Raw genomic sequence first — 14171 nt, 5'->3', positions numbered from 1 at the left:
TAAGGTTTAGCCTTACTTAAGTCATTATGTGTACTTGACCAAATGTAATCCTAGTGTATGTCATCAGACCAGTAACAGTAGTATTAGTAGTAATACGATTATACTACACTATACTGCCATTGCAGTTACACTAACTTTGTCCATGGTTACATTAACAGGTGATCTTGGCAGCAGTGCGGAGATATTCTCCTTAAAAATGTTTTTGAGCCAGCCTCGCCCTTCTGACCAATCAGAGTGGGCCAACGTCAAGGGTGGGAGCTCACGGCTGTCAATCAATACGTCAATGCACTTCTGGTGTACCACTCCTCTTCGCTATGGCTGACTGACAGGCTAGCAAGCTCCATATTCCTACATTAACTGATACAGCACGCACGATGAGTATGTAGGTGAAGTGCTGGGCTAGAGAAGGAGTTCTAGCTTGATTTCAAGAACTTAACATATTGTAGCTTTAAATCATCAATCTTCAATTAATATGAATGATACATTTTCTAGATTTGTGACTTGAGTCCAAGTCACTTAACTCAAGTCTGCTCTTCTGGCAAAAAGCAGTTGTATGGCACATGTAAAGTCTATTCAGATGAGCCTTGGTTCTGAGCCAGAAATTCAGTTTCACATCCAACAGATGAAGGAAATAAACATCTCGTCTACAGGCCCCTATAGTGAAAGCAGCACATCAGCAGCAGTCTTCTGTCAGTATCTGTGCTGGATCAGATCAGCCGCACCGCTGCTGATTGCTTAGAACATCTTTGACAGCGCTCACAGCCCAATAAACATCAAAGTAGTTACAACCATAGGTTGAAATAAAACAGACTTGAGGTGTCAAAGTGTCGTTTTACAGCTCAGCTAAAAAAGCGCCCAATGTAGACCAGGACTCTTTGACAACGAGAAGAGCAGAATTGTGCCACTGAGAGTTGAGAGACAGTAATACAAACAGGACGGGAGAGTGCACCCACTGATGAAGCCATTCACCTAAACATTCACCTAACCCAATAATGATTTGCTGGACCAACAAATTACTCTAAATGACAGGGGAGGAGGAGGTTATTTGTGCGGGCCGAGTGGTGACTCAACATTGAAGTGATCAGAGAATACTCACAGATGCAAGCCTGTTAAGTCTGTTGTCCTCGATGCTAAGCAACTTTATTCTTTCTAAATTTGTTCCGGCAAGAATTTGATTTGCGAATACAGTCATTTGTACACATTTGTGGGTTTGTGTTTGTGTGTATACTGTAGTACACAAGGAGGAACAAGTGAATAACTATGTGAAATTGAAAATTAATATTAAATAAGAAACACAAAAAGAGTTTTAAAGGGAAGGATTGTTTCCACTGGAGGACAGAAAGTTTTAGAATGGAGACAGCGAGGGAGAACTGGCCCCAGCTCCAGCAGAAACCTCGACTGAATCTCCATCCCTCAATCGGTTTTCATCAATGATGCCATCTGAATTGTATTAATAAAACACTGGCTTTCACTCTGTCTGCCGGCTTACATTTTCCCAGCCTTTATCTCTTTATTTATTTATTGTTGTGAATGTAAACAGATTTTGTGGACTATTGTTTAGACCTGAGGTTCTTTGGGTCTTTCACTCGATGACCCAGTTTGAGCGGAGTTAATCTCTCCCTTCTCTCCCTGCTGGAACTCTGCGTTCTCGCCAAGTGGGAATGCAAACTAATTCCCTGTGGTTTCTTACCCTGAAATTCAGGGTGAGTGAAACCAAATATCACTGCTGTCATGTAGTGACAGAACTGGGAAACTGAGATTCTTCCAACACGTTCATTAGTGATAAGCGATTTGACAAAGCTTAAGATTGGAATTGAACTACAAAGTTACAGGACAAGAGGGATGCACTTTCTTTCATCCAGATGTCGGCCAGTCTTCTTTTCATGTGACTCAGCATTGGGCCTCAACACTTTCGTTGATGATGCTGCAGGAAAATAATTCAATGTACTTTATGTAAACTCGTAAACCTCACTTGATTCGCTTGTGGGCCAGTCAGGGCAAAGTAATGCTGTGTAGCCAAACACTGTCCAAATTAGGGATGTTGCAATATAATAACTATTTTAAAAAATTTAATATTGATATTGTGTTAATAATACACATATGATGATATTATGATGGCAGTGATGTGATTTGTGGGTCTTTTGTTCATCAGGTCCACTTGTTGCCTTTTCACTGTCCATTAAGTGTATTGGTCTTTTTGTTGGCTTTTGTACAGTTACATGGTTACTGACTCCAACTTCAACATACACTATTTGCCAAAAAAGAGACAAAACACACAATAAACAAAGTTAAAGACAAATTTGACTGGTAGCTTTATTGTTTTTGTTTAATCCTATTATTTCGAATTTTCTATAAATATCGCAATAATATTGTTATTTTGGCAGTGATAAACGTATAGTGAAGAACTGATATTGTGCCTGCCCTATTTTAAATAGTGATCCCAATATTTTCTAAGATACAAAATATGCTAATTGAATATTGGGAACTGTATGTGATAGAGACATAATGGTATGAATATTTAACTCAGTTTAAACACCACAAAATTTGAACAAACTGTAAATTCTGCACGCATACAATATTGAATAAGATTATTTTTCTAACTTTAAAGTAAGTTAAAAAGGTGGTAACTGATATCAATATATTATCAATTTATTTTTATCATTATTTTTCTCTCTCGATCTCTGTGGAAAAGTTTCAAGATTTTTTTCCGTTAGATCAGAGATGAATGTTACCTGGTCTGGTAGTACATCTACACATTTCTACTAAAGCTAGAAAGAAGACCAACGATACTACGCACTGAGCATCGTTTTATTGTAGTGGTGTAACATGCTGTATATCCCAGAAGTCTGTGCTCTTGTCTCCACAAAGTCATGTTTCCTGCCAGTGGAGCGTTTTGCTTTGAGGTCATTATTGACCTCCAGCTACTCCCAGCTGTTTGGCATCTTATTGTTCTTTTGGGAAGGAGTTGTTCAGGATCACAAGTCCAGACTGAATCATCTGTAAATAATTGATGTAGCAGATGTCAGCTCTGTTTTCATATGGGTCCTACTTTAATTTGCAGTTGGTACATTGCTATCTTCCAACTATATAAAACAGTCAAATTGCCAGAGAGCTGAAACGTGACTTCTCTGACCCAAGTGATTACATATTTTCAGAAAGAAAAACTGACACAAGGACACGAGCTGTTTATGGTGTCAGAAATAAACAAGCTCTATTAGTTGTAGGTAACTGTAGTAACATGCTGTGTTGGGATAAGTGTTATGTTGATTATAAAATGTCAGTGAACACAGCTTACTGAATAGCCAAAGTTGTTTATCAAAGGGCAGGTAAACACTGTAATTAAGACTTTATTTTACAAAGTGAAAAGATCTGCTGTCGGATACTTCTGCAAATGCATTTTATCTTGGTGTCATATCGTTACAAATAGGAAACTCAATGTTATTCCTCCCCTTTTTTTCTTACATTGAATTACCTTTTAAGCATTTCCCTCCATAAAACCTTTATTTATCTAATTCTGTCTTGAAACAATTTTAATCAAATTGCCTTATCTGTAGAGGAATTTCCAGACCATTTATCATCCACAGCTGCTTTAGCTAGCCTTGTTTTATAACTGTATTTAATAGTAATCAGTGTATAATCACTCCATTCATTTCACATGCACAAACCCCTTAACAATATTAATTCCAATATGATACTAAAGGTTTATGGGCTGCGGTGCAGGGCTCAATTTTAAGTAATAGTTGAGATTCTGTAGGTCTTCAAATATTCCACCCTGCATAATGCAGTTCCTAACCTTGCTTAATAAGGTTCATAACAGTGTATAATAAGGTTCATAATGCTGCATAATAAGGTTCATAACGCAGCATAATGAAGGGCACAGTAAAGGATGATATAATACTGCCCTAACAAGACGGTTTCACCCTGCTCAGACATACTTTTATGAAAATTAACAAACAGAAAATAGACGTTTTTCTCTCAGTGAAAACGGCACCGGCCTTGACATGAATGAATCATTGAAACAGCGGGATAGGTTTGTCGAAATGCATAATAGAAACATTAAGCCCCTGCACAAAAATGTTTTGTAAGCCCGGCAGCAGAAAAACTGTCTAGTGTCTTTGCAACTCACACTGTTGTTGACTTCATGCTTTTATCGATTAGTTAAACACAGCATGAAGTGCAAAGAAACAAACACTGGCCAACCACTCTTAAATAATAGACCATTCACCCTCCCTGACACTGTTTTTTTCTTTTTTAACCCGCTATCCTCTTGTGCTGCCCTCCAGCTCTTCTCTTCCTCTTTTCCCCCCTCACATCTCGCTCTAACATTTCTCTGCTACTGTTCCTCCTTTATCTGCTTATCTGTTTTTCTAGCTGTCTTTGTACACTCACAGTCCGTCCAATTTGCCTCAGCCCATTTCTCTTCTGTCTTTTCACTTCTCTCTTTCTCTCTTTCCCTCCAGGTCATCCATTACTACTGTCTATATTGAAGTTTTGCCCCCAAACAACCAGAGCCCGCCCCATTTCCCCCTGCAACAATACAACCTGGAGATCAGTGAAGCTATGAGGACTGGAGCCACATTGCTTAATCTGCAGGTACGTTCATGCTCTCTGTCCCATTTTAATCTATTCAACTATTTATCTTACTTTTGACGATTACAACTATCCATTACTTTTAGCTAACTATATCAGCTTTTACCTATTATTTAAAGCTAACTATTTCAACCATTAATCCTACTTTTGACTATGACTTTATGACACATTTATACATAACCTCTATCTAATTATTTGAGCTGTTTATTCATTACTTTTGCTAACAGCTTCAACTTGTCTGCTCTCTTGCTAAAAATATTAGCTTTAATTGCAAACATAGTGGTGAACAGTTAGTAAGTTACAGCTTACTCAATATGTGGATTTGTATTTTATGTAAATCAAACTATAATTTTTTTTTTTTTTTTCAAATTAATGGAGTTACTCCACAATCTTTCCACATACCCCCTGGCAACTGCAGCAGGTACTTCCTGCGATACAAGAATCCCTGGTTAGGAAACAGTGGAGTGTACAGCATATAAGGAAAATAAGAGTGTGTGTGTGTGCATGTGTGTCTGTCTCTGTTTACGTCTTAAGGCAGTGGATCGGGAGAGGGACCCCATCACTTACAAAATCCACAGCGGAGACCCCCATGGACATTTTGCACTACAGCAGAAGTAAGCGTGCACACACACAAAATTCTTATTTTATCATGTTTGATGAAACCCTCAGAGCTTGTTGACGTTAATATTTTCAGAAAATCCTATGATATCCGTTTTTTTACGTGCGCTAAAATGTGTATGTGTGCTATCTAAGTGTGTGCTGTGCTGTACAAGCACGGCAATATATATATGTGTGTGAGTGTGTGTGGGCGAGGTTGAAGGCAGTCTAAATTATGTCGTTCAGGGCTCAAGCTCCGCCAAGGGCTTCACATAAACACACCCGTACTCTCCCACTTGCACGCACACTCACCACACACACACGCATGCACACACACAGACTCTGAGGGCTTTTGTTTTATTTATTCATTTATTACTCATTAGAAGGGGAAAGATCCTATCTGCATTTCTAGAGGGAGAAGCAGAGAGAGTAACAAAGGAAAGTAAGGATTGGGGAAGAAAAGGAGCAAGGGAGGGAGGAAAAAGAGTAAAGGGTAGCAGAAGAGATAAGAGAGCAGGGCAGGGCAGAGGAAAAGATGAGGGACAAAATGTCAGACAGCTGGGACAGAAACAATGAGCAAGACTGACAGGCAAATGAGGATTTCAAGAGAAGTACTAACTAAAAGAGTTCTGCCGCACAGAAATTCACAATGGCAAAGATTAAAATGAATTGAAGAGCTTTAATTTCTGCACTCCAGGAATATCTGACGGATTCTGTCAGACATTGTGAAATATTCCAATACATGTGCCAAAAATCCCTCAGCGTCTCAGCTGTGTTTTCTGCATTCTGACACTATAAGTTGTTCTTTCTCCCCTGCACAAATGCAACATGCCGTGCAGCTCATATTGGGGACAGAATGGAGTGATTTTTCATGACTTTCACTGTGCAGGATGTGGCTCAGTTGAATACTCTGGAAGTGCGTCAGGAGAGCACCTACACGGGTCTGGTATTGGCATATTTTTCAAGGTGGCTGGCACTGATGCAACACGCACTAATGGGCAAAAAAAAGATTCTGATTACTTTTAAAGAGAAGTAAAAGTGCCAGCATCAGTGTGGGATGCAAGTGATGAGCGTTTGAGGAGGTTTATCAGCATTTGTTTTTCAGGAAAGGTATCTTGGGTTCACTCTGAAACAATGGGATTTGCTGTAGGCCCACCCCACATGTCGCGGCAGATGTTTGGTTTGAGAGCAGTAGGTGTGTGAAGGGAGAAAAAAAAAAGCTGGTAGATGAGAAAATAAGACTGTGTGTGTGTGTGTGTGTGTGTGTGCGCGCGTTCACACTCTTTGCTTTTCATGACTCATCCATAAATATACATAAACCATTTTTTTTTATTATTTTTTTTTTTAGTTTGTTTAAAAATGAAAAAAACAGCTTCACATCTTTCCCTCTGTAGACCACTTAACATATGCACATGCACACATACACACATTCACTGGTGAATCCACACACTCACATCTACACACTCCGATGATATTTGGATAAAAATGTGCGTTTCAGATGGTTTCTAATTCATGAAAGGAGCTTAAATTAAAAACACTTCAATCATTATGTAAATCTCCACTTGGAAAATAAAAAAAACTTAATCAATCAAGGCCAACATCAAAGATTTCTCTTGGTTGTGATTGGTCAGGAGTCTCAGACAAGCTGCACAGAAGCTCTTGATCTTCTGGAGAACAGATTTACTTGCTGTAATCATTTGCCCTTAAATCTGACTTCTATATCTTCCCTGTCTTTGTTTTGGATATTTTTGATTATTGATTTGTATTCACTGAATAACTCAAGTGTGAGATTATATGACTAGTGAACCATATTAATAATTCACACCCTGTGCTGTCTTTATTAAGCATTGATTCAAGGAGCTGGTTACTGGTTTTGTATCATTCGTACAATTACACCACAAATCTTTTGTTACATGTTGTCTACCAGTAAACCCATATATTGATGTGAGACTTTTTCAACCACTATTGGCCAGTGAAATATAATGCAGTCTGTATTTAATTTAAAATGAATCAGGATATAATCAGGATTTGGATATAAACTCTTTTTTGTGTTGCGCAAGAAAGGTTTAATTCTCTGAGCCATTATAGCAAGTGCACCCAAGAGGACATTTCATTGTGGGTGAGGTGTTGGGTATTAGGTGCCATCTGCATCACCAAATTACCAATAAGCGCAGTAAAAAAAAAGCCTCTGGTGTTAAGGCTTCCATGCAGTGGTTATGCAGCGCTTGCAGATGTCTGAAAAGTTGTCTCCAAAGTGGTGTAAATTAAGAGGAAAGACAGTTTGAGAAAAACAAGACGGGTTTCCAACTTATTCCCATGTTACCAGAGTTGGCACAGGGACTACTGACAAATGGCTGCAGCTATCAGCATGAGAATGATCTACATGGTTAACAATCAGCCTTTTATGAAGTGAAACGTCTCAGAAAATCTCAGGATTCTTGGGTATAAAAATAAAAGGATATTACACCACTGTTGTTTGGTTCTGTTTGTTGTTTTTTTCTACTGTACTCCATTCTTCTTTCTGGTCTGATCTGTTTTCAAGCCCATGCCTAGAGGGTTAACCGTGTTTTCTCCCTTCAGTTCAGGGTATTTGGTTCTGGACAAGCCTCTGGACAGGGAGTCTCTGGATTATTATACCCTGGTGGTCACAGCCTCAGACGGACAGCCAGATGGGGTAAGAAACTCAGATGTACCACACAGATATTAAGTGGTTGTCTTTACTTGAGTTGCTTCACGTCCCCAGTGGAATTAATCTGAGCGGCTGCTGGGAGGAAATCTAAATCCCTCAGCTGTGGTATTAATGTGAAAAGAGGGATATTAGTGGCAATCTTTGGCAAATATTCATCATTCAGTAATAGTAATAATCAACCAAAATCAATTTACAACAATGAACTTTAGACCAATATAAATACTTAAATAATTAGATAGATATGAAGAATAATGGGAAGCCCCGGGCCCAGCAGCTGTGAACAGAATAAGCAGTTTAAAAAATGGATGGGTGGAAAAAGAACAAATTGCTACCTGGGAAAAAAAATGTTTGGTACAAGCGAGGGTTTGCATGGCCTTCAGGTTTTTGTTTAAAACTCTTAACACTCAGACGTGAGTGAGAAGACCTTGTAGCATAAAACTGCACTCTAACAAAACACAGTCATTAGCTATACAGAATACATACTAAGTAGGACTCGATACCACTCACTTACGTTTTAACTGGCCACTGATGTTATCTTCTGTTTATGTGCTTTAGCATGTTGATGTTATTAGATCACACGGTGTCTCAGAGGAAACAGCTGGGATTGCATTAACACTAAGCTGGCTAAATCTGAAAATCTTCTTTTTCTGTCAGTTTTTGGACACTTTTTGTCCACACTTATCCAGCGTTTTTTTTTTTTCCACATTCATTCATTCAAGTGGCTTTAGAACACTCTCCCAAGAGAATAAATCCCCCCCAAAAAACAAAAAAAGAAACAGCCAGCTTGATGTTTTGTTGTGGGGAAGCTGTGTCTGTCTCACTCCTTGCCAGATGTTGAGCGGCATATGATCAGCAGTGTTGTTGTTTTCCAGCTGTCGGAAGAACCACAAATCCCACAAACTGGTGATGACTTGTACTCCCTTTATGTCTGATGTTTTGGTCCTCAGACCTTTTTATCAGGGAAAATTCTTCTCTTGCTGAGTTTATGATCTGACTCTCAAGTGCAAAAAACTTTGAAGTGAGAGTTATTCGGAGAAGAGATATAAATGTTTTGGCATTTCACTGTGAATGGAACACTTGAATGACCTGAAAATGCTACTGTGAATGCTGGTCATTTTCATGTTTAAGAAAAATTCTCAGTTGGATGTGTTTACCCGAGCTATATAAAGGAATCCTCCCTCAGTTCCCCACCTATCTAACTGATCACAGGTCACCAGAGTCATTTTCTCTCTCGCTCTTTCTCCCTCTCCCTCTCCCTCTCTCTCTCTCTCTCTGTTTGTGTTCTTTCCTTTTTTAAAAGTCAAATCTTTAGTCGCTCTCACATGAAAGTCAAATGAAGATATTGGATGGACTCCCTTTTGCACTCCCCTCTCCCCTCTTTCCTTCTTCACTACTCTTTTGCCTTTCATCTTGTTCCCTTTCTCGCTCCTCGTCTGTTCTCCTCTCCTCTACCCCCCATCGTTCATCTGTTGGACCAGCATTGAAAGAAGTTGGTCTTCCCTCCCCCTCTTCCTTATCCTCCCCTTCCTCGTCACTGACCCCCTCCCCACCCCATGTCAATTAAAACAAAAGGTAAAGTTTAAGCTCCCTCCGAGGACAGAAAATGCTGATTTGAATACTCTGACCTTCTCTCACACACACACCGCACACAATATAGAGGAAGAGAAGAAGTGGGAGGAGGCTGGAGCGAGGAAAGGAGGGGGCGAGATGCCAGAGCTATTCAGGGGCCTCTTATTACCTTAATAACTGCACTGTGTGTCCACACATAGTTCTATAAAGGAGTCTTGACACATACCCACTCTCACACATATGCACACATACAATATACTTAGTCAATTGCTCTCTGGACCTTGACAATTAGTGTATTATCTGTGTGCCCCAAAGGTCTTTAAGTCAGAAAATGGCTAAAAGTAGTTTGGACATTTGTCTGCTTGACACTCCATTATATTTTGAACGAGAAGAAAAAAGAGAGAGTTGTAGAGAGAGAGAATGAGAGAGAGAGAGAGAGAGAGAGAGAGAGAGAGAGAGAGAGAGAGAAGAATGGTGTGAGCTACACAGGGAGGCAGAAGGGAAGACAAGGAAAGAAAGAAATAGAATAAGGAGAAGAGAAGATTGGGGTGTAGTTTCCTTATACGGGCCCATTAATCAGCATCACTCGAAAGGCCTTGGGTTGTCTTCATATGCGTGCACACACACGCGCACACACCCGTCTGTGTCCCCTATTATTGAATGTCCCGTTGTGAGAGTGTCAGACTACAAAGTGCCTAATTGGCTATTTGGCCAGTGAATCCATCATACTGCCACAGATTGAGGACCCTACAAGCTGGTGCAGTAAACCAGCTGCACTGTAAGGGCGCTGTGCATCATAGGATGCAACTTAAACTTTTGTACAGGATGGTCTGCTGCTGTCATATGGACTGTATTGTACTGTCATGGCATGGGAAAGTGAATCAGCATCTACCATTATATGCATAAACAAATGAATGTAAATATGTATTTATTCAGTAGTTGAAACAATAAGGAATTTTGCATTATTCCAAAAAATTCTTATGTCAACAAATCGCACAAAAATACAAAACAAAAAAAATGACAATGTGTTTTCACGACACTTTCTAACATCTTTATTTGGCCCTCAGCCACAAGCTCATATATTTCTACTGATTACATAAGTTTTTTTTATTTTATTTATTTATTTAGTAAATGATACTCAAGCAGAAGAAAACATCACATTTGTTGGACTACTTTGGAATCAGAGTAATAGCAAGATGTGCAAGGTTGTAATGGCTGTGCTGTACAGCTACACAAATATGATTAGTCGTTACTAGTTAGCCGGTAGCCAAACAGCTGAGGAATGAGCCAATGACTGTGCATGAATGAAACCAATCGGCTGTAGCCCTATTTCAGCACTCTGCCTCTACTAACGCTACATGCTCCATCTTTGGTCCGCTGCAGGATGATGTATGTTGAATTGACTCAAATTAAACTACACTGCCCGTGTTCATTGTAATGAAGGAACATGCTCAGTACCCAGTGCAACAGTGTGGCTTACTGCTGTGTTTGCAGTCATCTTTGGACAACAATGGAGGTCTTTGGCACAAAGGTCTTTGTATCAAGTTATGGTTACACAGGCAATACTTTTAAGTAAAAGATAAAATATTGCCTCTGTATCTTTTAATTGCAACAACACAGCGCAAGCGGGGGAAACATGCCTCGAGTTCGTGATACTGGCAGAGTTTTTTTTAGCTGGCAGACGACGGTGGATTTCCTTCTACCGCAGGTGGTTGCTGAGTAATAGTCAAGACTGATCTCAGTTGCAGAGAGATTACCTTGCAAGAAGAGACTCGAATAAGGCCAAAAACACATTGTAGTCTAGACAGGATGAAATCAGAGTACTGACTTTTTAACCTTTTACCACCTACTATTCCACCATGGGAACTAGCACTATGAACATTTGAGTTGTCATGCACTGCAAGAACTATGAGCATGTAATGTATGCATCAGCTGATTACACTCTCACACTGTTATTTTGATTAATCCAGGTACAATGCCATGCATAAATCTGACACCCTGAAAACATGGTGTCTCCAGGAGGGTGTGAGTTACACTTTGGCAGCTGGCCATGGCATCAGAAAGATAATAAACTCATAGGTGTGCTGTTATTTGAAAACGATGTGCTGAGAGCCCCCTTGATGCAAAATGTAGTTTAGTGCATCTCTTTGGCTTTGTGTCTGTCTGAGTGTGCGTCTGCCTCACAGTCTGCTTTATCAGAGCTCATTCTACTTTACATATATTGGCATTCAGATAAACCGTTTTGTCAACTGTGAGCTCTTAACCTCAAATTACTTGCATCACCGTGTGCCCTGCCAACCTCAATAGCCTGTTGTCACCTCTGTGATTGTAAATCTCCCACGCATGCACGCACACACACACACACACACGCACACACACACACACACACACACACACACACACACACACACACACACACTGCTTTTTCTCTTTTCATCCCACTGTTGTGAATCGCTTAGCTCTCCCCATTTTCCTCCTCCTCCTCCCACTTCCCTTTCCTTTAAAAGTCAAATCTTCGATCACTCGCTCTCTTTCCTGCTCTCATGAAAGTCAAATTAAGAAATTGGTGACCTCCTACTGGCTTCTCTCTCTCTCTCTCTCTCTCTCTCTCTCTCTCTCTCTCTCTTTCTCTCTTTCTCTCTCTCTCTCTCTCTCTCCCTCCCTCCTCCTCCTCCTCCTCCTCCTCCTCTGCACTTTCTTGGTTACATTTTTTTCTGGGGGCTTTAGCTGTTGGTTATGAAACAGTGTGAATTAGTGACACTAACTGTAGTGTCATCTATTGAATCCCCTGCACAAATGATGATCAGTTAAGGTTGTTGATCTGTTCTGGCAGAGTTTTTTGAGTTCATGTTATACGTCCCCAGTCTTTAGTCTGTTACATACAGAAGCTATTATTGAAGCTATTGATACTGAAATAAAATTCTTTACTGCACCTTAATAATCAGTTGCTTGGTGACACTGGTTAAACATGTTAAATGGAATTTAAAAATATCAGTTTAAGATGTTTTAAGAAGTGACCAGAGAAGTAACACAATTCTACCTGTGTGTGTGTGTGTGTGTGTGTGTGTGTGTAGACCTCCACTGCGATGGTGAACATTGTGGTGACAGATGTTAATGACAATGACCCGCTGTTCGATTCTTCACTGCCAGTGAACCTCACTGTCACCGAAGAGCAGGATCATGCCTATGTTGGGCGAGTCAAGGTAGGAAGATGCACACACACACAAACAAACACACACAACCTCCTCATCACCTCACACCTCACTACATGTTTAAGTTAAATTATGACCTGTTTCTATGAGTGCATGTTTGTATGCTAATGCGATCATTAAGCACACATTCATGACTGTGCATTTATTTGTGAGCTTTTCGTGTGCTTTTGCTCGCACTAATCCTTTTTCATAATGATGAGTCATGAACAAAAAAGCCAATTTAGATTGCAATTTGTTTCACTGTATCAATAATTCTTGACTGCACATCTGCAATTAAAAGGCCCGCCACCGACGCTGTGGGAGACAATGTAGAATGACAGATTACACATCTCTCACACACTCTCTGTTATTTCTCTATTGGTCCAGATCAGCTTGTTTGAAACTGGTTATACAGCTATTTTTGTTATTGTGCCACATCATGTCTCAGCCATGAAGGAAATATACATATTTACCCTCCAGCTCTCTGAGTTTCCCGCCACAGTCTAACACAACACATACAAACATATGCATGCAGCACACCAAGATTCACAGCGGGTCTAATTAATTTTAGCTCTTATAATCTTTTACAATGGGGACCAGAGATCTCTAACATTCATAATTAGGACTGTATTATACTCGGAGGACTGTGTGCAGGCATGTGTGTGCATATTTGTGAGTACACAGGATACAAGGATTTCAGATGTGTGTCCCCTTTTGCATATGTAAGGATGGTGACTATTAGGGTTGAATGTCTGCCTGTGATTTTAAGATATTACTTCCCAGAAATGTGGCATTGAAATTTAATTTTAAACACAGAACTGGAAATTATTCATCATAAAAAGGATTTGTTGTCACTTTTTCATGAGATTTTTTTCACTAGTTTTCTCTCTGGGGCACAAGAAACAAAATGTCAACAATGACCAAATCATTACTGTGTTTTCTTTCAAGTTACTGAACTTTTGGATTAGAATTGAATGAAATATGTATGAAACTGTATATTGCAAAAATAAATCTAAATATGACACAACTGTACTTGAGAGAAGAAAAAAAAAAAAGCACATGCATAAGTCACACGGTCTCTCCTCAGGACCGTGGGATACGTTTTCACCTGCATCAGCAGCCTTGTCTCCACTTACCACAAAGACTCCTGGACTTGTTCCAGACCTAATAACTGACTCGTGTATTCCCCAGACAGGGGTCATGGGTAAATCTGACACTTTGATAGGCTCTGATCTTTAAAGATGCTCCCTCAGTTGCACACTTGCTTGGATTTTCTCCAAGCTTAATTCATAGCCTTTATACACCGGTGTCAGGGGGTCTTTGATCAGCCTGACACCTTGCCAGCTTCTAAATGTTAATCATGCTTCCTTAGTTGAACACTAGGACTTCTCCTGAGATAAATATATGACACTTGTACACCCTTGTCTCTGGTTTTGAAAAAGTCTCACTTTTAAGAGGTTCCAAACTTAAAAGCTCAATAGCTTTTTTTATTTGGACCATTGGGCACAATTCCAAACTTGTAAATCCACCTTTAT

At 39.8% G+C, this 14171-nt stretch overlaps 1 protein-coding gene across 1 annotated transcript in view; it reads left to right on the top strand.

Annotated features, from left to right (window-relative positions):
- The window catches only part of LOC111219615 (protocadherin-15-like), a 131866-nt gene that overhangs the window by 36878 nt on the left and 80817 nt on the right, over positions 1-14171 (top strand). Inside the window, exons 15-18 of the mRNA XM_022742330.1 lie at positions 4461-4593; positions 5125-5204; positions 7768-7861; positions 12520-12648. Of these exons, the coding sequence (XP_022598051.1) occupies positions 4461-4593; positions 5125-5204; positions 7768-7861; positions 12520-12648 (436 nt within the window). The remainder of the gene's footprint in view (positions 1-4460; positions 4594-5124; positions 5205-7767; positions 7862-12519; positions 12649-14171) is intronic.

Source organism: Seriola dumerili, unplaced genomic scaffold, assembly GCF_002260705.1.
Source record: "Seriola dumerili isolate Sdu_G_001 unplaced genomic scaffold, Sdu_1.0 BDQW01000068.1, whole genome shotgun sequence".
In the NCBI taxonomy this organism is placed as follows: Eukaryota; Metazoa; Chordata; class Actinopteri; order Carangiformes; family Carangidae; genus Seriola; species Seriola dumerili.
Note: the sequence above shows the minus strand (reverse complement) of the source record. Positions and strands in the feature narration are given on the sequence as shown.